Genomic DNA, 25,309 nt, shown 5'->3' on the forward strand with positions numbered 1-25,309 from the left:
AACATCAGTACCCAGGAGGAAGAAGCAGGAGCTCAGGAGTTCAAAATCCCAGCCTGGGTTATGTAAGATCATGATTCAGAAAAAAACAGGGCATAAAACCTGTAGCAATCAATGAAGTGCTAACATTTAAGAACAAATGAGAGTCTATGCTAAATTCATTCTCCCACCAAAATATCTGAATTTATGTAAATAAGGAGTATACTTATGCATAATTTAACCTAGTCATCTACCAAGTGAGCAGGCAGACGGGTTGCAAGGAATTTAAGGGAGCTTTCAGCTCCTCCCCTGCACTTGTTGGAAAGTATCTGTTGGTAAGAATGAACTTCAGTAATGAGTACAGGTCATTGGTACTTAAAAACATGTAAGTACATTTATTTAAAAGTTCTTAAGAGTTGATCCTGGTTGTGGTGGTGCATTTCTTTAATGCACTTGGGAGGCAGAAGCAGGCAGACCTCCCTCTGTGAGTTCAAGGCCATCCTGGACCTCAGAGAGAGTTCCAGGATAGCTGGGGTTATTACACAGAAAAACCTTGTGCCAAAAAAAAAATGCTTAAAGTTCTTGATGTATACATTTTGGTGTGGGTATTTTCTTGAATATGTAGGCACTCGTATTTTGAAGGCTCTAATATCTTCCTTACAATGGGACTTGAGTCAAGTTTCAGACCTTTGAGATCATGGATTCCTGCTGACACATCCAAAGAGCAGGATTTACATATAAAAATCAATCTAAGCTCTTAAGGCTGTGAACACAGAATAAAAATGAAGTTATCCATGGTGGCATGGAATGTATTATCTTTATTAGCTTTAAGGTAGCAAACTAAAATCACATATATGACATCAAACAATAATACTACAGTATACTTTATTTTCCCAGGGTCCATTAGTTCCTTCAATGAACATATCCAACACTTGAAAGAACAGCAGGCATCAGTTACCCCAACGAGGCTCTGGTGGAAAATGGTTCACTATTCATGTGTTCAAAGTCTTAGTCTGATCCACTATTATATTGGTATAACATGAACTCACAGAGAAAAGTTAATTGAACACTCAATTTGGTTCACAGACTTTGAACTTCCTATATTTGACTGGAGTTGAAACAGTTTTTTTTAAACCTATTATTTTGCTTTTTAATGCATGTCTGCTAATTATCTAAGATAAAGACATGACACCTAATGAAGAATTAGTTACATTCATTTCCTGCTCAAAAAGTAAAAAGGTTTTGAATAAAACCATCCTTTTGGAACCTATCTGAATATTCAAGTCATATGCTTAGCAAGCCAAAAAGTCCATTTAATTAATTAGGCTTCTAGATGATATCCAAAATACATATTGAAAGGAAGCCACTGTTCTTTATAGTACCAGCAATTTGGCTAAATGACTTTTGCTAAATAACAAACAAGCAAAGGCCTTTGGAAGACGTCTTGTCAAAAGCCATGGTGTATACAGTAGAGCAAGTGGAGCACTTGCCTTTGTTAAAGGAGAGAGACTTCGTAACCTGGCATTCTAACCAGTTCGGAGTTTCTGCTTTTGAACTGGACATAGAGAAGAGAGTAAGGAAGCATCTTGGCAAACCTGCTTTCTTTTAAACAGGATTTCATAACTGTAGTTAATGAGAAAATATCCTGGCATCAGTTCACAGCAGCAGCACGGTGGTGAGCAGCCGCAGTGTGCTGAGGTAGATTGGGACTTGATCCTGAGATCTACTACCAAACTAACATCACTTAGACCAGTGGTTCTCAACCTTCTTAATGCTGCAACCCTCATGTTGTGGTGACCCCTACCAAAAAACTGCTTTCTTGCTACGTCATAACTGTCATTTTACTAATGTCATGGACTATAATGTAAATATTTTTGGAGGCAGAGGTTTGGTTTTTTTAGTTTTTCGAGACAGGATTTCTCTGTATAGCCTGGACTCACTTTGCAGACCAAGGTAGCCTTGAACTCAGAGATCCGCCTGCATCTGCCTCCCCAAGTGCTGGGAATTCATGCGTGTGCCAGTGCACCTGACCTGGCAACAGAGGTTTGTTGAAAGGGTCATGATGCACAGGTTGAGAGCCACTGACTTGCACTTAAGATCAATATTTTAGGCTTAAACAAGGTCTCTAAAGTGAAAGCAGATCTTTGGACTCTTCTGTTTTTAGTAGAGAAAGAAAATAGCTAGAGAGAAATCAACATCTGCCTCGTGCTGGTATCAGGTATACAAAGCTGGCATTTAGGACCTAAACATGTACAGCTTTAAACTTCCAAAGTAACTCAGCAGCTAACGAATCGAGCAAACATAGTGGCTCCCACAGGGATACGTCTGAATGAATAGCAAACATTTATAAGATCATCCCAGGCAAGCTTTGGTTAGGCAGCCACACTGTCAGGGTCCACTAGATTTCACAGTTAGCACTGGCTACTGTGAGAGGAAGAAGTCAATGCATTTGAAATAGCAACTTGAACTCACTGAAGCACAGAAAGTATACGGAAGACTTTCTCTTTTGTTAATACAGGATGAATTGACTTTCTGAACAAGTTAAGCTGGGAAGCAACTCTAAATTATAGCCTTTAAAAGAAAACATAGCCCATTCTAAATCAACACCTTACAAAAACAAACAAACAAAAACCGCTGACAGCATTGCTTCATCTTGCAGTAAAAATGTCAGGTTTGATATACTCAATACATTCCAAACTGCATAAGCCAAAAAAATCCTTGTTAAAATATAGTAACTGTAACAGTAATGGAGAAATTGGCAGAATTTTCTGTTGAGTGCATTTTTGCAGTTTTGAGGGTGGAACCCAGAACTTCACATATGCATGTAGTGCAACTGGGTATATTCCAGACCCCTTTTTAAAGTAACAAAATTACAGAGATTTAAATAATTCTCATTAGAAAGTGAAGAAAGTCATTCTTATTATGAGCCAAATTTTTGATTCATCATCAAAGAAATTGAACTCATTATGTTTTAAAATTTATTTTGGAAAGCAAGTGAAACTCTCTATAATGTTTGATTTTGTAAATAACATTAAAGTAGCAAAATACAACTAACTGCAACATATAAAATTATACTTCAGTAAAAATATTTTCAAAATTGGATCCAGATGTTTAAAATTATTTACCTTAAAAAGACAGTTGCAGTTTTAAGTTTTCTTTCAATTACACCTTAACAAATGGAGAAGAAAATGAAGGGAAAAAAGACTGGTCCTAACACATTTTTAAAGTTCTACTCATACCCAAGCCAGCTTGCAACTCACTGAACTCAGTCTGTGAATCCTATTATTGCACAGTGATTCTTGTCTTTTAGCCAACGGAAGCACTAGATTGATTTTATTATACAGACTGATAACCAGTACGACTTTTCCTTCTTCCAATCATGTAAGATATAAACACAGCAATTATAAGGAATCCCAAAGCCACACCCACTGCAACAGGAATAAGAAAGTTGAGGTCAGAGTCAGCGGCACATTCTTCAGCTGTTAGAAAAGAACAGACAGACAGCAAAGAAAGGAAATTAGTAAAGAATGCAATGAGACAGAAAGAAGCAAACAAGAAGCTTTGCGAGTGTTGGATACATGCTAATTTTTTTTGGAGCATTACTCTTATTTTCTCATATTTACCCAAACATTTCATAGCAACCGATCATCGTTTCTTAACATTTTATGTAAAATTACCAACGTTCTCAGTACAAAAAGAAAAGGGAAAATGGGAAAGGGTTCAAAATCAGAATTAAGCTTATACAATAGTTATATTATTAGCTTATTCAAAGTTGCCTAATGGCCTTAAGGAAATAACTGCCTCTGCATCTCCTCATTTTCTTTCTCCTTAGTCACACCTAGTTTTAAAGTGTTAACTGGGAGTGGGGATCTAGCTCAGTGCTTGTTTAGTGCTCGCCTAGCATGCCAAAGGGTCTTACATTCCATACAAAGGACATTTGGAAAAAGAAATTCTATACAAGCAAAAGAAAGGATCAAAATAATGTGCTATAACTTTTTAAAGATTAATTTATTTGTATCTTATGTGGGTGTTTTCCCTATGTGTATGTCTGTATACCATGTGTTCAGTGCCCAGAAGAGGGTATCAGCTAAAGGTGGATGTTAGCTACCATATGGTTGCTGGGAATCAAACCCAGATCCTATGCACAATCAACAAATACTCTTAGCAATCTCTCCTGTTAAGATTTTAACACAGGCATTAGGTAAGCTCACAGGTTACAAGTAATTCTTTTCAACTAACTGATGGCCATGTTGAAAAACAGCAGCATCTTAAGCCATATAAGTCCATCCCATGGAATCACTAGACCACTGCATAAGCAATGTGGACAGATACTAAGCTTTGACTTAAGACATAACTGAACTGGAAATCAGACTCTTTGAAGTACTACCTAATTTAAGGAATTTGTCAAGTTATTTAAGCTCAGCCTCACTTCCTTCCACTAACACCTACATTATAAGGTACTTGAGGATTAAATACATTTTAAAGTATCTGACCCACAGCAAATGATCCACAATTACTCATTCCCTTCCCTTTTACACCTATATTTATGATCCAAAAAAGCTTGGGTTTTGACAGTACAGAAACCATAACAGGTGTGTCTTAGTAGATGTTACAAAATGACTTAGGCAAAACAAAGGACAACTCAAAGGGCCCACCTTTGGACTCAGAAGTTCAAGTTTTAATCAGTCTATTGAGTGATTAAATTTTATTGAGATTTTAATCTAAATACTAATGGTCTCATTGCTACTGGACATGTTATACCAGAAAAGTCATGTTCCTTTCCACACAACCGTGGACTTAAGAGTAAATAATCTCTAAGGTCTTTTCAGTACAAGACTAAAGCAATGAATAAATTATAATGTTTTGTGTTATCTGTGATCCATCAACAGCCTGAACATATCCTCTGAGATTTCTTCTTCTTACATTTTTGTCATTCACAGAAACATTGTTACGGTCCTGAAAACATAATTAGCCTTTTTTTGGTGGACTACTGTTTTACAGAGAGCTCCCTAACAGACAGCTGGGTACCTAAACACATTTGTGCTATTAATTAGTACTTGACAGAAACTCCAAACAACCCAATATACACATTAAAATGAATCAATGATCATTTCAGAGTGAACACAGTCTCATCTGTTAAATCTTTTGGTTTATTTATATATTCCATGAACACTTCACTTTCACCATGAAAATGTTTCAATCTGGACTAGCTGTCTAGCTAATTTTAAGGCCAACACAGCCTCTTTCTACAGCCCTTTCAGCTCTGTGCCCCACAGTGGCTGTCTTAGAGAAGAGCATAGCTGTTGTGCTTCATTGCCTCCCTTCTGAGATTGCTGTTAGTTTACATTTCATAAGTATCAGTGTGATGACAGCACTAAATGGATTTTAATGCTCCAGAGAACAACAAGATGAGGTAGAGAACACAACACAATCTGTCCTAATTAGTTCATAGAATCTTCTATCTTTCAGTGCTAATCAGGCATCCAAAGAAGCAAACAAGGCAAGTGGTTAAATGTTTGAAACATTTCGGTCTATACTGCTGAAAAATCAACATTTTCTTAAAAAGCCCAGGTTGGGCATGGTAAAACATGCCTGTGAACTTTGCATTTGTCAAACCTAGGAAAGTAGATCTTCGTGAGTTTGAAGCTAGCCTGGACTACATAGCAAGTACCAGACCTGCCAGAACTACAGAAAATACTTGATTCGTAAACCACTCCCCAACAAAACCCTTCTAATTAAGATGCCAGTTTGAGCTCTGGTATAGCTTCCTGAGCCTGTTTCTAACCTAGGGAAAAATCACAAATTTGAGAATCTAATTTCATATTTATCTTGAACTCAAAGGCACCAGTGAAAGTAGTAACTAAAAAAAAAAAAAAAAAATTAAAAAGTAAGATTTAGCCAGGCAGTGTTGGCACATGTCTTAATCCCAGAACTCAGGAGGCAAAAGCAGGTGAATCTCTGAGTTTGAGTTCAGCTTGGTCTACAAAGTGAGTTCCAGGACAGCCAGAGCTACACAGAGAATCCCTGTCTCAAACAAATGAACAAACAAAACAAAACCCCTCTGGTTTCTCTTGAGATTTTATAAAAAAAAAAATGTGGATGGCCCTGAGAACTCTCTATCAGAGCATTTCTGATGGGCATTTTAAACCATGAAGTATATGCAAAGGCATACTAGTGATGAGTTTAATCAGGACAGCTGTTACACATTGAAACAGAACACCAGTGGTGAAGCAGTGTTTATTAATTCCAGTAGAGTACAACCCCATATATATATTTTTATAATTGTCATGTTAATAAGTTTAAGGCATCTTAGATTAGGATCCCAATTTGGCCAAAGCTTCTTAGGACAGACCTTAAAACATTACATATATATGTTTTTCCTTTTTCTTTTTTAAAGCCAGTCTGCATTTTAAGCTGAACACATTTTTTGTTTTGTTTTATGAAAGACTGATCTCAAAACACTGGGAGTGATTTAGGAATGAAAGTTCCAAGGTGTCTGTTCTAAGGAACAAAGTGTTTCATACAACTGACAGGCAAGAAACCCTTGTTATTTGAATCTACTTTGTAATATAATCAATGAGATTTCAGGTTCTAAAATTGCTCATATATAGCATGGTGGTGCTTGAGACCAATAAAATAAGCCAGCAACGCTAGAATAAGTACTCCTGCCAGGGCTGCTCCCACCGCTATGGGCACAAGGAAGTTGTCTTCATCTGCACTGCAGTCTTGAGCTAGATGTGGAGAGAGGACAATTGAGAATAGAAACAATGGCATTCCATTATGAAAAATGAGAGCAGTTCCTAACATACAGATTTTTTTTTACATCAAAGTAGCAAGTTATCAGTATAGCATTCATTATCAGTAATGAGATATCTCATTAGTAAATGAGATGTTCCCTAAAAGTGATTCCTTAAAACAAACACACAAAAATAAAAAGCAGCGCTTGTATGCAAGTATGTATAGTGGTCAAAACACTCCCAGGATTCTTACAGAAAACAAGGAATAAATATAATTTGCTTTCTCTTGATCAGCCTGGGGCTTTCAGAGCCAACTATCACATTGAATTTTGAATATTATAAAGTAGTAACTCACCAAATAAACAGCTATTTAAAGCAAATACAAAAGCTCAATGCATAGAATGTGAGCTCACTTGGTAAGAAAAGACAATCTGGCCCTGCTGGCATTAACTGTGGGCTTCATGACATGTGTGTAGTCTAGGAAAAGAGGTACTTATTCACCACTGGTAGGAACGTAAATTTGATTTAGCTACCATGGAAACCAGTCTCAAGTCCCTCTCCCAAGAAAACATAAATCTGGAAAAGGACTTGTCAGGAAGAGCTGGCCATAGTGATGGGGATGGGAGGGAGATAAAACTTTGCAAGAAAGAGTTCTGATTAGAAAACAATATATACATATATCAAGTTGTCAAACAAAATTAAACTGAAAATTAAAATTACCATATAAATAGTGATCCAGGAATTCCACTCTATGTATCCACAGAGAATTAATTTAGTATATCAAAACAAAACAGAAACAGTAAAGATGGAATTACCATATAACCCAGCTATCCCACTCCTAAGTACATATCCAAAAAAGGTAAATCAGTATGTCACAAAGATACTTGCACATCCATGTTAACTACAGCACTACTCACAAATACATAGAGATCTAAACATACATGTCCAAAAAGTAAATAGATAAGGAAAGTACAACTTTGTCATTTGCTGGAAAAACTGCAACTAAAGATCATTATGTTCACCAAAATAAGCCAGCCTCAAATACCACTTTTTTTATATGCTGATTCTAAATGTGTGTATAATTATAACCAAGACTATGAGAAGGGAAAAAAAGCTTCTAAAGAGGAAGATGATATGTATGTGTGGTATATTTGTAAAGGTATACAGATGGCATAAAAGCAAAAGAGGTTATTTGTCAAGAAGGGATCAGCAAGAGGAGAACAGGAAGGCACTGGGGAAGAATAAAATATAATGGAGTATATGTAGTATGAAATGCTATAATAAAACACTGTATTCTAACTTAGAAAATTAAAAGATATGCAATCAAGTGTGAGAGTCAAAGAAATCAGGAGTTAGAAAAGATGTGCTATGGTGAGGCAAGCAATACACAAAGTATTATGGAATGTTTCAGGGAACTAATCAACTCAGCTTTGTTACATAAGACACTTTGAAAAGGTGACACTTGATCTGAGGGGGTTTTGCTGTTGTTGTATTTATTTATTTATTTGTTTATTTATTTATTAATTATGTACACAGTGTTCTGCCTGCATGCATGCCTGCACACCAGAAGACAACACCAGATCTCATTATGGTTGCTGGAAATTGAACTCAGGACCTTTGGAAGAACAGCCAATACTCTATAACCTCTGAGCCATTTCTCCAGCCCCTGATCTGAGGTTTTAAGACAAGGAATTAACCATTAGTAGATTTTAATAACTATGCAGGTAGTGGAAGGGCATTACAGGTATAAGAAAGAGTGCAGAGAGCTGGGTGGTGGTGGCACACACCTTTAATCCCAGCACTTGGGAGGTCAGAGGCAGGCAGATCTGAGTTTAAGGCCAGCCCAGTCTACAAAGTGAGTTCCAGAAGAGTCAGGGCTACACAGAGAAACCCTGTCTTAAAAAAATAAAAAAATAAATCAAACAAGCAAAAATTAAAAACAAACAAAAAACAATGAGGACAAAAGCACAGAAGGTAAGAAAACAAAAACTCTAGGAGCAATGCCATGGAAGATAACAAAGCAATGTATGGAAGCCAGAAAAAAAAATGTATTTAAGACCAGCTCACAAAAGTACACTCTTAAGTAGTTCTGTCTTATCCCAATCAAAAAACAAATAGTAACAGGAATTCAAGCAGAGTACTTTTTTTTTTTTTCCAGAATTGCAGGTGGAATATTGTAGGTAGTAAGCTAGGAGCCACCTCTATCACTAGCATCCAAGTGACCAATAAAATTTTCCTGAACTGGGTTAATGAAGTGTAGATACAAAAGAGAGAGACCACAGATCCATTTAGAAGGCAAGAGAGACAAAAAAAAAAAAAAATGGATGTAGCGAGTGTAACAGGCTGTAATAACAGGATGGTTTCCAATTCTACCCTTGAGTGGTTATATAGATGCCGGTGACCTTCGTTGTGATAGTAATCCAAAAGAAAGAAATATGAATTTTAGTCTTGTTGCATTTGTAGTTATTGAAAATGAGTTGGTTAGAAAATGAAAGGGATTATGTAGAAGAGAGAAGTAACTCAGTTTTGGATTGAACTTAATTTGTCTGTGTCACCAGCTACACCATTCCTGAGTACATACCCAAAGGAGTTTTATCCTACCATAAATACCTGCACATATATATTATTGCTGCACTGTACATAGTAGTAAACAAACACATTGTAGGAACCAGCCTAGATATCTACGAAAAGGTGCTTAGATAAAGAAAATGTGGTAAGATATACATAATGGCATTTTATTTGGCCATGAAGAAAAGGGGATTGGAGTTAACAGCACTAGCTGCCCTGAGTTTTGATTCCCAAAATCCACATGATAGCTCACAAACATTTGTAACTCCCATTCCAGGGAATCTGAAGCCTTCTTCTTTATTCCACATTCAAAAGAAACATACGTGGTACATATACACACATGTAGGCAAAAAACTCATCCATAAAATGAAGAATGAAGAGGCTGCAATACAGTTCTGACTATGCTTTGCAATCACAAAATGTACCAAGTTCTTTTCACATTGCCAGCCTCTGGAGCAATACCTGGAAACAGGATGCAACCCTGGAATTTATAAACATTTGGACATTGACTTTGGCTACCAACTTCATGGTCATTTTAAACTGGGTTCTATTAAGAATCCGGAGAGTTGATGATGCCAGATTCAACTCAAGAACAGATGGTACCAAAGAGTTCCCAGTTAACTCTGTCCCTTCAATTTCCCACATTACCACCCAGCCTCTAAACTATTAGGCAGTACATACCAAAAACTACTATGCTTTTTATTTAATACCTCTTGGATTTAAAAAAAAAAAAAAACTCATTAGATTAATTTCTTATTTTGGCAAAAGTCTCAACAATCCTCTTTCCCAAATTGAGTGCTTGACCTAATACTGAGATGACTTACATAAATACTGCCAATAAGGCTTTCATATAAGACAAATACTCCCAGAGCAGATCAAAAAGGCAATTCCACTAATACAAACAGCTTTCTAGATGCTGTCATTTACTTAAAATGCTCAATTAGTATGTGAAATATTAATTTATAATAACTATTGATTTTATGAACTCAACTTTAAAAGAATTTGTAGGTAATTGAAACAAATTCAGATTTTTTTTAAAAAAGTTTTTACTCTTTGTTCTTTGCTGTTTTGAAACAGGATACCACGCAGTCCAAAATGAATTCAAATTCACTACATGGCCAAAGATGACCCAGAAATCCTGATCTGCCTCCACCTCTCAAGTGCTGAAATTATAGCTGTGCTCCACCACTAAAACAGTTAATGTTAATAGGGCTGTGTCCTGAAGAAAAGAAAAACTCATTATGTAGGTTAATTTGACCTGAACTAATTGCCTAATGTACATTTAATACTACAATGAAAATGTTTCTGAGAAAGGAAATAAACTGAGTTTTGTTTTTTTTTTTTTTGGTTTTTGGTGTTGTTGTTTTGTTTTGTTTGAGACAGGGTCTCACTGTGCCATCTTGCTTGAACATAAACTCACTATGTAGCTCCTGCTGGGCTTGAACTCATAGAGATCTGTCTCCCAAATGCTTCAATGACAGGACTGTGTAGAATTGTGCCTAACTGTTGATATTTTCACCCCCTCGTCCTCTCCCCTGACACTGGGAATTGAATTCAGGGTCTCATACATGCTAAGAAAGTACTCTATCAATGAAATACACCCAACCCTGTGAAAAAATTTCAAAGGCATAAGAGCAATAAAAAATTTTAAAAGATTGCCAGGAGTAGTGGCATATGGACTTGGGAGGCAGAGGCAGGAGGATATTTGAGTTCCAGGACAGCCTGGTCTACAGAGTGAGTTCTAGGACAGCCAAGGCTATTACACAGAGAAATCCTTTCTCAAAAAAACATAATAATAATAATAGTAAAAAGATTTAAAAGTTTCACAGTCATTAAAATTTCATTGAATAATTACCTATAGAGAAAAAATATTAAAATCCTATTAATCTTCAATTTTCTACTCAGAGATCTTTCAAAGATAATTTTCAGGGCTGGAGAGATGGCTCAGAGGTTAAGAGAACTGTCTGCTCTTCCAAAGGTCCTGAGTTCAATTCCCAACAACTACATGGTGGCTCTTCTGGTGTACAGGCACACATGCAAGAAGAGTACTGTAAACATAATGAATAAATATATCTTTTAAAAAGATAATTTTCAGTCTAAGAATTAGAAATCAGTTTTATCTATAATAAAATATGAAACTCTTCTTAAAAACTAAGATCGTTTTTTAGTCACTTCATGACTCACCTTATTTATCACCTTATCTTATTTATGTATCGTTAGATCTATATGCAAAACATTTCAAATATATCACATGCAGCTGAACAGATACTTGAAAGTGGCATTGGAGAGCCAGGTAGTGGGTAAAGTGCATATGTGTAAGCATGAAGAACTAAGTTCAGATGCCTACCATCCACTATATGTATCTGCCACCCCAGGCCGGCACTGGGGGATGGAGGTAGGTACATCCATGAGCACTCTAGCCAGGCGCTCAAGCAGAAACAGCAAGCTCCAGGTTAATGAATACCCTGGCTCAAAAAGTAAGGTAAAAAAACCACACAGGATGAAACTTGACGTAGAAGTCTGGCTTTACATGTGCATGTGCGTACACACACGTGCACACACTATACGCACATGGAAATACGTGTATGTATACACACAAAATATTTGAAGCTATTCAGTATGACTTATACATTGTCTACATCAATTTCAAAGACAACATATAATGACTGCTGACAGGCTAAGTAGACAGCAAGTTAAAGTGACACAATCTCTGCCACTCCTACAACCCAAAAGACAGTTACAGACATAAACATGCTAACATGCAATTGCCTACATATGTGTGCATATATATCCTATATTCAAAGTGAGAAGTAGAAGGAAAAGGTACTACTCAAAGAAGAGTAAAGAGAATTTTAAAGCTCCCAATCCCTAGATGGAGAAACCTGTGACACTAATATCCCCAATGAAGTTCAGCAACTTGGCCCAAAGTCATGCTGAGAGCTGTGGTATCGAACTGCAATCCCCATGGCTTACCTCCGTAACCCAGGAAAAACCTGCCATCTGGGCTACTGTGTTGTCTTGCAATACATACTAATATGACTAAGAAATTACACACAGACTGAAAAAAAATTGTTTTGTGGATAATCTAAGAGACAGATTGTGTTAAGGATATGAAATGATAACCTCATTTAATTTAGGAATTGAGAAGTGTAACCAAAAAGATGCTCTGAAGCTTTTACTATGAAACATAATATCCTGGATTACTATCTATCCCTCAGTAGCTGAGTCTGATTCAATAATGAATAGACACAAACACACACACATACACACAAGCCAAATAAAATCATCCAGACCTGAAGCCTAGATCTGTAATTTTTATTCTGCAGCCATCCTTGCATCAGTCAAACCTTACATGTGGGACTTTCTTTCCAGACAGGGCAGCACACAGACAAAATGTATTGCAAACAGTCTAGTTCTAGTCTCTCTAGTACTTCTACTACTTTTTAGTACTTTCTAGTACTTCTAAGTCTTTTTTCCTGTTTGAAATTTCCATCATATAGCATACAAATTCTTCAATTTAACCAAAGGGAAAAAATGTGAGCAAATTTCCTTAAGAAATAAAAGGATCTTTATTGATTTAGAAGCAATTTTGGGCAAACAGACAGGCAAATATCTGAGAAGAGATATAGTAAATACATCAACTAGCACTTTAAACATTGAAGAAAAAACATGGAAAGTACTTACATGGACCAGTTTCTTATACAAATGCTAAAGTGTGGGAAAACATCGCAAACCAAATAAGAATATTACCATCAAGGCGCAAAACCAGTAAAACAAAACAAAAAACAAAATACAAAAGATAGTGTGTCTATAGGAAATAATAGTGTAAATAGCAGTACATAAACTGGCCCATGTAAAATACAAAAATATGTATTGAAGTCAGATCTTCCTATAAAACAGTGCTTTGGAGGTATTTTAATATGAATCAGATATATAATCTAAATGTAAAAACTTTTAGAAACATTAACAGCGTTAAGCCAGTGCCACCCACTTGTTCCAATTAGTCTTTTTTAAAAGCTGTTTTGTTGATTTGTGACAAATATATAATATCTGTGTTCTTAAAAGCATAATCATTTCTTTTAAGAATAACAAGCTTATGCTAAAACAGTTTAATGAAAAATATTTTTTAAAAATCAGATTTCTGTTTCATTTCTATTAAATGTTTTAAGCTGGCCATGCAGTTCCCTGTTGCTCTAGGAGACAGTCAGGGATATGATTCTGAACTAGTAAGGTTTTCAGGCTAAGTAGACAGCAAGTTAAAGTGACACAATCTCTGCCACTCCTACAACCCAAAAGACAGTTACAGACATAAACATGCTAACATGCAATTGCCTACATATATGTGCATATATATCATATATTCAAAGTCAGAATTTTGGAAGCCAGATAGTTCTTCCTTTTCTTGTGAATGAAAGGCATATAATCAGCCCTCCCCAAATAACAAGACCCTTCTATATATGGCTGCAGATCAGTACTTTAAGAAATATTTGCTGAGCTATACCAATATGTATGCATGTATACATACATATATTGTAGATCTCCTAGAAGCCACAAAGAATACATTATGTGTTAACTATCAAGGTTAAATAATTTGCTCTCTCATATAAGCATTAGGTGGTACACAGTAAATGAACAATTGGTGCCATCTCTGAGTACAAAACTTAATACAAAGGTACCACAATGAACAGTAACAATGTAAGTTTTGATTATCACAGAACCATTTAAACATGAAAGCCAAATTAGTAAATGCTGTAGCAGTCAATGCCCACTGGAAATGAAGAGCATGTTAATGGACTAAGGCAAAACCATGACTTCTGGATTAGGTGCAAGCTATTTTATGAGTGTTAAGTGCACTTCGTTATCTAGGTTTTAAGACATACTAACATTTCTTCTTGAGGAAAAGAAAGAAAGAACAAAGCACATTGCCACCAACAAGGAAGACTGGAAGGTTCAAGAGAAATCTGCACTCATCTTAGTGCTGCATGTAGAGGTCAATTTCTGGGTACAAAGCACTAATGCCCTCATTTGGCACTGCCTAGCAATTATCTCTAAAGCACCTAAAACCAGATTGAAATGCCCAGTTGGAATTGCTTTGTGTCTTGCAATTTAAAAGATTGAAATATCCAGTTTTTAAAATGAGATTAAAATAAAAAGATTAACATCTATTCTAAAATTTAAAAAGCTTTTGTGTTTTGTCCTTTCATCCACATTAAATATAAATGTATTCAAAAGGCATGGGAAAGAATTTTACTAGCAAGAGCATGATACTGCTGGGCTCTGCTCAAATCTAGTGATATCTCTTTAATAGGTCAAACACGGAGCAATGCCAAAATAGCTAAGTTAAACCTGCAAACAAAAATCACAAACAATGCAAAAGGAGCAAATACAAATCCACTGAAGATCATGATGTCCAAAATCAACCTCGTGCAGGCAGAAAACACCTGCTCTTTTTCCTACACTGTACATTCTCATCAGAAATCCAGCCAATGAAACAGAACCTGTAGTTCAGATAATTTTGTAAATGCCTTTTGCAATAGTAGTTTAAAACTTCTTAGGGAAACCAAAATCATATGACTCATTTGTAGTTGACAGTATTTGGAATTCTTTTGTTTGAGTTTGACATCTACCATACCACTCAACCTAAGAGCAGAATCATAACTAAATGTACCTTCAAGAGTATTGCATACGTGAACTTGTACTTGCTTTATTATTTTGTAACAGAGATCACATGTGAATTAGTTTTACAGAGTTTGATATCCAGCATAACTCTTTCTTCTGCCAATTAGATAAGCAATCACTATAACGATAATCAAGCCTGAAAGACCAGCACCAACTATAATTGGTATTAGAATGGTGTCATCATCCAGCGAACACTCCTGGGCTGTAAGTGAGAAAAAGTGTGTAACAAATAATGAGTATAATCAAAAAAGAACGTCCAAAACTAAAAGATGTTGATTCAAAAGTCAGAAATGCTCTTATAAAATTAATTTCAAATAACAAAGGCAGGCATATTTTTTATGATAAAGTATAGAAAGAGATGACCAGTTAAAGCTAAAATTCTAAAGTGTTTTTTCACTTGTGAGTACATATGAAGATACTCATATGTGTGAATAATGCATATTTATTTATAGCTCTAAGTACACAATGTACCACATGACATTACACACAATGTATTATACTTCTAATATGGGAGAATTACTTTATCATAAATGAAGCAATCTAACCCAGCACATCTCTATAGAACCAGTTTAACATCTGAGTGGGAGAATGTACATCCATGGTTAAATGGAGAACATCAGGGTAATACTGGACTGAACAATCAGGCTGGCAGCTCTGAACCCTTAACAATAGGGTTCACCAAACTGCAGCCCATGGGCCAAACCTAGCTTAAGAGCTTAAAAAAAACATGGATAATTTTAAATGACTGGAAAAGAGGACAGTCTTTTGTGAAACACGAGAGTTACATGAAATTTCAATGTCTTTCAGGTTTTTATTAGAACATAGCCACTCTCATCTGTATGAACTGCTAGGGTGGTTTCCAAGCTACAATGGCAGAATTAAAGAGTTGTGATACACACCATGACTTCAGAGCTTGAGAAATCACTGTTGAGACAGTTTCACAAATAGCTTGTATAGCCCTGGCTTAAAATATGTGATTTGAGTGGGTTGCCAATATGAATATGTTTACTATGTGTTTTATCAATCTGGCTCAGAATAGCAGCCCAGAGGGACTATCTTTTTTTTTCTATTTATAACAAATATTCTGATCTAATAAAAACCAATCAACTCTTCAACCTGACTGCAATTCTATATCCTCTCTGAATACACTTAAGTATTGCCTGGGTGTTATATTTATAGTTACCTACAACCAAGAACCTAGTTCTGTAAATAAACCTTGCATTCAATATCAGTTTTAAAAGTTATATATTTCTCTGGCACCCAAACTTTCAAATGAGGCAAAGAGCAAAGCTCATCTCGGGCCACTGCCAACTAGATAAACATTTCTGAACCTGAGAATAGTACTGCAGATGATTTTAAATTCTAAACACAAAATCAGACCTCAAATTAGGATAATGATGTAGGGGAGCTAGATGAAGATTTCAAAAATCAATCTATTACAAGATCAAAATAAATAAAGTAATAAGCAAAACAAACAGGAAAAATTGGATTGCTTTGGTTTCTTTGAAACAGGATCTCATATACTCCAGGCTATCCTCAAAGTGACTATATAGCCAAGAATGACTTTGAACTCCAAATATTCCTGCCTTGACCACCTGAGTATTATAATTATAGTACTCAGGTACTATGATTATAAGCATGTGTCACCACTGCTGGCAAAGGAAATGGAGTCTTGAAAAAAATTTTTTTAAGTTAAAGGACCTGAGTAAGGCCAACTAGGTATTTGGTACCACTGCAAAGGCAGCTGAATAGTTCACAGCATATTCACTTTAATCACAGCTTCACCATTTACTTATAAACCTCTAGATTAATTGTTTGAAAGGATAGGAATGACTGGAATAGCTCTGCTCAGCAAAGCTCTGCTCCACAAACCTCCAATTTCAAGTAATTGGTTTAAAAGTATATGTAACTTAAGGAATTTGCTGTACTTTTGTTCTGTCATGCCAATTTTAATCTTGCAATGCCAAATGCATCTTTTGTATTCACACAAATACAATGTAATGAACCTTACATGAGGATTTCATTAAAAACTTAATAAAGGCCATCATTAGCCCTTTTAAAGTAGGTCTTCAAAAAGCCTTATTTGAACTAAGGCATACTTTATGGACTCCCTATGTCACTTTGGCTATCTAGACTAGAATTCAAGGGATGTGAGGCTTTCTACCACCCTTTATCTTGTGTCTTAAGTAAATCAAACTGTTTTAATTTGGGTATGAAAATGTTCCCCAAGAAGATGATCCCAAGAAGGCATGATGTAAGGTACATAAAGCTTCTGTTCCACCTGAACTCAATCCCAGGGGAGCACCTATTCCTTAAAAAGGACTTTAAATACTTCAAATGATTTTCAGATTTTGAAAAAATTGCATGTACTTTGAGCAAAATGATGAGCCAAATGAAGGCTTACACAATTCTTTCAAGCTGTGAGATCTTTCTATCAGCATCAAGAGGGGAATTACATTTCTCCATGTTCATATACAGGGGGGCCCTTCACTTAGAGGAAAGGCCACCTATAAGGTGAGGGAAGAACATAGTAAATAAAATTTGTTTGTGTCTTACCTGTGGAATACTTTCCTTCTGTCACATTAAAAGGTTGCACCTTTAGGTTAAAGGTATTTATCTGGAATGTTTTAGACACTGAAACCACCTGTTCTTTGTTGCACAAATAAGAACTTCCCAGGGGGGCATCCCAGAAGCTAAGGTTGTCATTTGCAACGCTGAAAACTGCAGGAAAAAAGACAGGTTAGTAACTTCTTAGTCTATCAACATAAGAAAAATGAGACAGTGGACTTGTGTCTCATGTGTGTGGGTGGAGTGGATACGGGTGTGCACAGATGCACCTGGTTGTGTACCTGCATTTGAGTGGTGGCCAGAGGACAGCCTTGGGTATTGTTCCTCTGGTGCTGCCCATCTTGGTTTTGGAGAGAGACCTTTCATTGGCTTACAGCCTGCCAAGTAAGCTAGGCTAGATAGCCAGCAAGCTCCAGAAATCCACCTATCTCTGCCTCCTTAGCACTGAAATCACAAGGGCACATCACCATACCCATGCAACCTTTTTTAAAACAGTTAGTGCTTGCAAGTACTTGAACAACTGAGCTATCTCACAAACCCTTCCTTGAGGGTTTTTAGTAAAGTATATGAGTTTGGAGTTAGGCTCTGACCCTCAAAAAAACAAATCTCGCCATCACTAAGTTCAGTTGTTGGTTTGTTTTCTGAGACAGGGTCTCACTATATAGTCCAAACTGACCTAGGGGCTCACTATGCAGCCCAGGCTGGCCTCACCCTTGTGATCCTTCTGTCTCTGCTTCCCAAGGCTACAATTTCATGCATGCACCACCCCATCCACTTCTCTCCCTCATTTTTCCATAGATGTTTCAGTATCCTAACATTCAGTCATTCTTAACAATTATCCACCATACTTTGAAAATATGATTCTGCAGGGGGACAGAACACTATAGTTCTACATTAGATTTTTTAGTTGTGACCAAAAGACTTTTTACATAGCATCTTCTATTTCATAAAATATAATATAATCTGGCCATAAGCTTTCATTTCTATTTTCTGCACAAAACCCATATTCTTCTCCTCCAGACCAATGCTATGCTTACCTGAGCCATTAGTCAAATACATGCTGATATTCACTTCCTTTAGATAGAATCGGTTTTCATTTTTCTGTTTGAGAAAGAACTTCTAGTTAATAACATCACAACTGTCTAAAGAGTTACTATCTACGTAATAGCAATCTAGTACAGTTATACAGATGAGGAAATCATCATAAGACAACTAAGTCTTGTCACTAATTGTAACAAAACCATTTTCCAATGCATTTCATTTCTAAACACTTTGATCACAGCAATCAGACATTCCTGGACATAGGATAATTCATCACCTCCTGTTTTACTCTTGTCACTTGCTGAGTCCATATTATCTAGCCTATGTCACAAAGTGGCCATTTTTGTTTTGTTGTTTAAGACAGGGTTTCTCTGTGTAGCCTTGACTGCCCTGGAACTCACTCTGTACACCAGGCTGGCTTCGAAATCAACAGATCTGCCTGCTGGGATTGAAGACATGCACCACAATGCCTAGCTCACAATGTAAACTTTTATTTGGGTGCCCTGCCTTTTAGCTCCTCCAGTTCTGTTCTCTGCTTTTCACTACTATTATTTCTTTTGTTTGCTCATCGTATTTATTTTTCAATATTATGTATTACTTTGCATTTTATTTTGTGTTCTAACCTTTGTGTTTTGGCTCTAGGACACAAGGTATATTGCACATAACAGACAAGTGTTATTCAATTGAGGACATCTTCAGACCAGTGTTTATTTACTAAAATTTTCATTACAATTTGTTTATTTTGTTTTTGTGTGTGCATACATAAACTCATATGTGTGGAGGTCTGAGGACAACTCATGGGAGTTGGCTCCATCCACCATGTTGGTTCTGAGGATGGAACTCAAGTCATCATCAAGCAATTGACCCATCTTGCCAGGTTTCTGTCTGTCTATTGTTTGTTTATTTGAGGCAGGGTCTCTCTATTATGTACCCTCTGGCTGTCCTGGAACTCACTATGTAGACCAGACTGGCCTCAAACTCACAGAAATCTGCCTACCTCTGCCTCCCAAGTGCTGGGCAGTTTTATTTTTTTTATTAACATGTATTTTACTTTTGAAATAGCATCTCACTAAGTAGCCTTAGATATGCTGAAACTTACTATGTAGATCAGGCTGTCTCAACTCAGTAATCCCCTCTGCCTCTGCTTCCCAAGTGTTGGACCAAGAGGTTTGCACTACCACATCCCACTAAATATAGCAAGTGGGATGTAGTTTGCACTTTGTTTTTGAGACAGGGTTTCTGTGTGTAGCCCTTCCTCTTCCGGAACTCACTACGTAGACCTGGCTAGCCTAGAACTCACAAAAGTTCACCTTCTTCACAAAAGTTCCCAAGTGTTAGGATTAAATGTGTGCACCACCACACCTAGCAGTCAAATTATATGTATCAATGGAGCACAGTTGTGATAGTCTGACACATGCACATAGTATGTACTAATCAAATAAAGGGTAATTGGCATTTCATTTGCCTTAGAACTGTTACTGTTTGAAGTTCTGAGGTCCCCTCTTCTAGATCTTCATAAAATATAAAACAGGGTACTCTGAACTAGTCATCCTATTGTGGTATGGAACATTTACTGTCCCTCTACTTAGCCTTCCCTCCCTATTATCTTTCTGAAACATTTAACTGATCGGCCAGTCATTCTAATTGTCTAAGTGCTTAGTATGCACAAAGTAGCATGTCTAAGCACTCCATTGAACTAGCAAGATGAACCAGTCTCATATCTTGTTCTCCCAATGCTTGCAATCTACCAGAGAACATAAAACAGATGCATAAGAAATTAAAGATATAGCTCAGTGCCAGAGGGCTTGCTTAACATTTGATTCCTGGAGTTGAATCCCTCTGTCCCTTGACTGGAAAGAAAAGATATATAAAAAAGTTAATTAATCCTGTTACAAAAAAGAAAGTGGAAAATTAAGAAATCTGACAGGAAAGAAACTATGTCCAATGAGGGAAGATGTAAAAGTCATGCCAGCTGAGGTATGGGGAGTTTGGGGTGGGCAGGATTTGGTTAGGAAACAAGTAGAAAAAAGAGATTTTCAAAAAGGCAAGAGCATAAGCAAAGGTAATCAGGAATAAGCATTAACTGAATGAACAGTTGAGAAGTGCCAACCATTATTCTTTCTGTATGTGAGACACTGGACATTGGAAATAGCATTCTCCACACGTTAGACAAGCATCCTGACACTGAGCTGTAATGTAAACCCCCCATTTTATTTGCCTTTTTGACACAGCGTCTCACTAAGTTGCCCAGACTAGCACTGAACTCAAAGTAGCACAAGCTAGCTGGCCTTAAATTTGCAATCTTCTTATCTTAGATGACCAAGTAGCTGTGAGTATAGAACTATGCCACCAGCCCTGGCTCCAACACCCTATACTACTGATGCTGTTTTTGTGCCTAGTTTAGGATGAGTCATTCACGCACAGAGTTCCTAAGTGACCTTCCATACACCCCCACTGCCAATTAGTAATCAGTGAGCTGGTTACTGCTGTGCTCTTAGACTTCACAACCAATTGCCTGAAAGTCAGAGTGAAGAAAGATTCATGAAGTGAAATAAAAGCTACAAGAGTAGAGTTCACCACATGGCTCGAATCACCCTTCTGTAATTTAGATGTTACCTTGTTGGCAAAAGAGAATCACTGAAGATTTATGGGGAAAAGATGTGCTTTGTGAAAATTAATCTAGGGGAGATAAGGAAGAGGGAAGGTTAGGTAGGAGGCTTTTGAACAACCCAGGCAAAAGGTACCACAACTGGAACCAGACCTGAGGCCGAGAGAGGGGAATGAAATGAAGACAGAGAGAAATTTCAATACCAAGGGGAATGAAGGACTTGATGTCCTCTTACTACGTCCTTCCTCTGTTCAGGCAATGCCTCTCCCTGGCACTCAAGATTCTCCTAACTTTATTCTAACTACATTCATATACTCAACTAAACATTCAACTTGCATCATTCTCCCAGCTGATCTTGATTATGTTCCTTTACCCAGGGCCAACCTCTACTTTTCTACTTGTCCTTATTTCTGTATGTACAAATCTGACCTGTCCTTGAATGCCCTCAAATGTCATCTCTTCCATTAAACCTTCACCTCCCCTCCAGTCAGAACTAAGCTCTCACCTTCCTCTTTGCTCCCACAGCACCTTCTGCTAACATCTGGCCTGGCCCTAGGCAGGTAGCCAGGTAGCTGTAGTCTTGCCTAGCATTTGCGAGAGAAAGAGAAAATGAGAGGGAGAAAGAGAGAATGGAATGGCTGTATAGGAAGGCCTGTTCTTGACACATTGAACAGGCTAATTCTTTTCTGTTTATTTTGTAATTTTTGCAGCGCTAGAGATGGAACCTCAGACCTTCACACCCACTAGGTAAGCACTTGACCACTGAAACTATGGATATTTGGATCTTCTTAGTAGTAACTGGGTGATCACACACACACACACACACACACACACACACACACACATATATACACACTGTAACAAAAAATTTACTTAATACTGGGGAAAATATTTTTTGTCAGCATTTATAAATAAAATTGTTTAATATATTCATTAATTACTCAATAAACAATCTATGGAGAAAAGGTTACAATAGAGGTAACAAGTTCAAATATGAAATAACATACTGACATTTTTTTGTTGTGTGTGGGTTTTTTATTTTTTATTTACTTTATTTATTTGTTTGCTTGTTTGTTTATTTTTAGACAGAGCCTCACTACATAGTCCAGGCTGCCTTGGACTTCTCATCTTCCTGCTTTACTATAGGTAGGTGAATATCACCTTGCCTGGCCATAGCTACTTTTTATACATCAGATCTGAGACTGTATCCCCATCCCTACATAAAGTAATATGAATTGAAAGCAGAAGTGGTTTTATACAATTATACAACAGTTGTATAATGGCAGCTCAAGAACGCAGTAGTGGCTCCCATCTTCCCTTACCTATAACTATCTCCTATTCTTCATTCCCATTTGCTATTGTACACATACATCAATCACACAAAATTAAGACTAGCAATTGATTCTGAAATGGTAGAAATTAAGGTCCCCAGTTATTCTTGGATGCTAGCAAGAAGTAGAACAAGTATACCTAACTTCTCACAGTTCAGTTCTTTTTTTTTTTTTTTTTTTTTTCAATGCAGTTTATTCAGGAACATTGAACAATCCTCCGACCCCGGGGAAAGCCAGCCCACAGCTTAAATCGCCTCTGGTTAGCCAACCCAGGCGTGCCACGGGGGCAATGCAGATAGGTCCACATACATGGAAGCAAGCCAGATCCTCGGCCTTAGCCAAATGTGGAGTTGTTCGTGACAGAGAGCACTCACCATCTTAATATAAGCATGAGTAACAAAAACTGAATGCTGGCACTGTAAAAGATCCTGATTTGATGAGTTAATGTATCCATTTATACAGAGGCATTATATAACAAAAGAATCATCCCTCAAATTCTCAGAGATTAGTACCAGGATCCACTACAGATACCAAAATCTTGGGTGCCCATGTTCCCTTTTCAAAATGGCATACTGTTTGCTTATGATTTCCCCACATCTCCTGTATACTTTCAATCATCCCTAAATTACCTATAATCCTTAAGTGTAAACGTTGCATAAAAGGAATAATGTATTGCTTACATTTTAATAACTAGAACAACAGTCTGTGCATGTTCCCAAGAAATGCAATTTTTGTGGCTCTGGGAACAAACTGCAGAAGTCTTGTGCATTCTAAACAAGAATATCTGCCACAGAACTTGAACCTGAAGACAACTTTACTTTTAGAAACAGACAGTTAACTAGGCTCATTAGTGCTAGTTATTATTAGTACAGACACTACTGCAAAGAATTGTTAACAGGGGCTGGAGAGATGACTCAGCAGTTGGGAGCACTGGCTGCCCTTCCAGGACCTGGGTTCAATTCCTAGCACCCATATGGCAGCACATTTCACAGCTATCTGTGACTCCAGTTCCAGAAAATCTGGCACTTTCATACATACATGCAGGCAAAACACACCAATACACATAATAATAAATACATCTTTTTAAAAATAATCTTAACTATAAAAGGTTTAAAATGTTATGTGTAAACATGACAAATGTTTAATAATAGAGAAAAATATCATAACAACTAATTGTATATGGAGTAATAGTTTTCTTTTAATGTGAGCTCATCTTGTTCCTACGTTAGAGTATATTTAATGGCAGAATGGCCACTTTCTGTGATTAAGTCCACCTCATCAGCAATCCAGCTGACTCAGATGAGGAGTGATAAGAAAGCTATATTTTATAATTAAATCGTGTTATAAGGGCAAAGAAAGCCAAATATCCCCCATATACCCTTACCACTGTTCAGAGTTTCAGGTGCACTTCTCAGAGAAAGAACTTAACTTTAGAAAACAACTGGTACTCACCACAGCAAAGATAAAGTCAAGATGCTTAATTTGGCTGTTGTTCAGCCTAAGTTGAGCAGTTTCAGGATGACAGCTGCCAGTGAAGTTGGTTGTAGTGGGGTTAATGTTAAAAATGAAAGGCACCTTTGGGACAATAGCAGAAGAAAGCTGCAGATTAACTTTAAAATTTGATGGCAAAGCCTTATACACTGATAAAACCAACTTCAACGTACAATACAAACTTCCTGTGTGAATACTTGAATTCATGGTGTCTTACTTTCAAGAGTACTTGGCACAAGTCTTCAAGCTATGACTCAGCAGACTTCAACAACAATAACAAGAGAGAAGTTTTCTCAGTAATGAGCCAAATGATTTTTTTTTTTTTTCAGAGCACAAGAACCATCTGTCTGGCTTGTTTCAATCACAGGATCCTGAAAAATGGAATTTGTTCACTGGTCCTCCCCCTGGTGCCCCAGCGAGGTACTGCAACCCAACAAGTCCTTGAGGATATCTTTGTGCTCTGACTTATTAAATAGCCTTGGTCCTGCATACCAACCTGCAATGCGGTTCAAATAAAAGAGTGAAGTGAAAGGGCTTTGATTTGATTTTTAATTTTTGGCAGTGCTGAGATGGCACCCGGGGTCTTGTGCATGTTAAAAAAGTGCTCTGCCACTGAACTTATCCCATCCTCAACTTAACTATGTAAATGTTGAGCTACTGAAGGCTGAAGGACTCTAAGCTGTAAAGAAGTCTTTTTTTCTCATTTTATTTATTTTTTACAATTCATTCACTTTGTATCCCAACTGTTGCCCCTTCCCTCATTCCCTCCCAACCCTATCCTCCCTCCCTCATCTCCTCCCATGCCCCTCTCCAAGTCCACTGATGGGGGAGATCCTCCTCCCCTTCCATCTGACCCTAGCCTATCAGGTCTCATCAGGACTGGCTGCATTGTCTTCGTCTGTGGCTTGGCAAGGTTGTTCCCCCATCAGGAGGAGGTGATCAAAGAGCCAGCCACTGAGTTCATGTCAGAGACAGTCCCTGTTCCCATTACTAGGGCACCCATTTGGGGACTGAGCTGCCATGGGCTACGTCTATGCAGGGGTTCTAGGTTATCTCCATGCATGGTCCTTGGTTGGAGTATCAGTCTCAGCAAAGAGCCCTGGGCCCAGATATTTTGGTTCTGTTGCTCTCTTGTAGAGTTCCTGTCCTCTCCAGGTCTTTCTATCTCCCCCTTCTTTCATAAGATTCCCTGCCCAAACTTTGGCTACAAGTCTCAGCATCTACTTTGATAACTTGCTGGTTAGACTCTTTCAGGGGCCCTCTATCGTAGACTCCTATCCTGTTCCCTGTTTCTCCCTCTTTGATATCTG

General features: G+C 37.3%; 1 protein-coding gene across 5 annotated transcripts in view; it reads right to left on the reverse strand.

Moving 5' to 3' along the window:
• Positions 1-344: 344 nt before the first annotated feature.
• The window catches only part of Lamp2 (lysosomal associated membrane protein 2), a 49,731-nt gene continuing 24,766 nt past the window's right edge, over positions 345-25,309 (reverse strand). Inside the window, exons 6-9 of one of the 5 annotated variants that reach the window (XM_060375127.1) lie at positions 23,961-24,083; positions 18,566-18,629; positions 17,517-17,681; positions 345-739 (exon numbers count right to left, since the gene is read on the reverse strand). In XM_060375127.1, the coding sequence (XP_060231110.1) occupies positions 726-739; positions 17,517-17,681; positions 18,566-18,629; positions 23,961-24,083 (366 nt within the window). In that variant the 3' untranslated portion in view covers positions 345-725. The other 4 variants (XM_060375123.1, XM_060375125.1, XM_060375126.1 and 1 more) reach the window with 4 other exon arrangements.

This window comes from Meriones unguiculatus, chromosome X (assembly GCF_030254825.1).
Source record: "Meriones unguiculatus strain TT.TT164.6M chromosome X, Bangor_MerUng_6.1, whole genome shotgun sequence".
NCBI lineage: Eukaryota > Metazoa > Chordata > Mammalia > Rodentia > Muridae > Meriones > Meriones unguiculatus.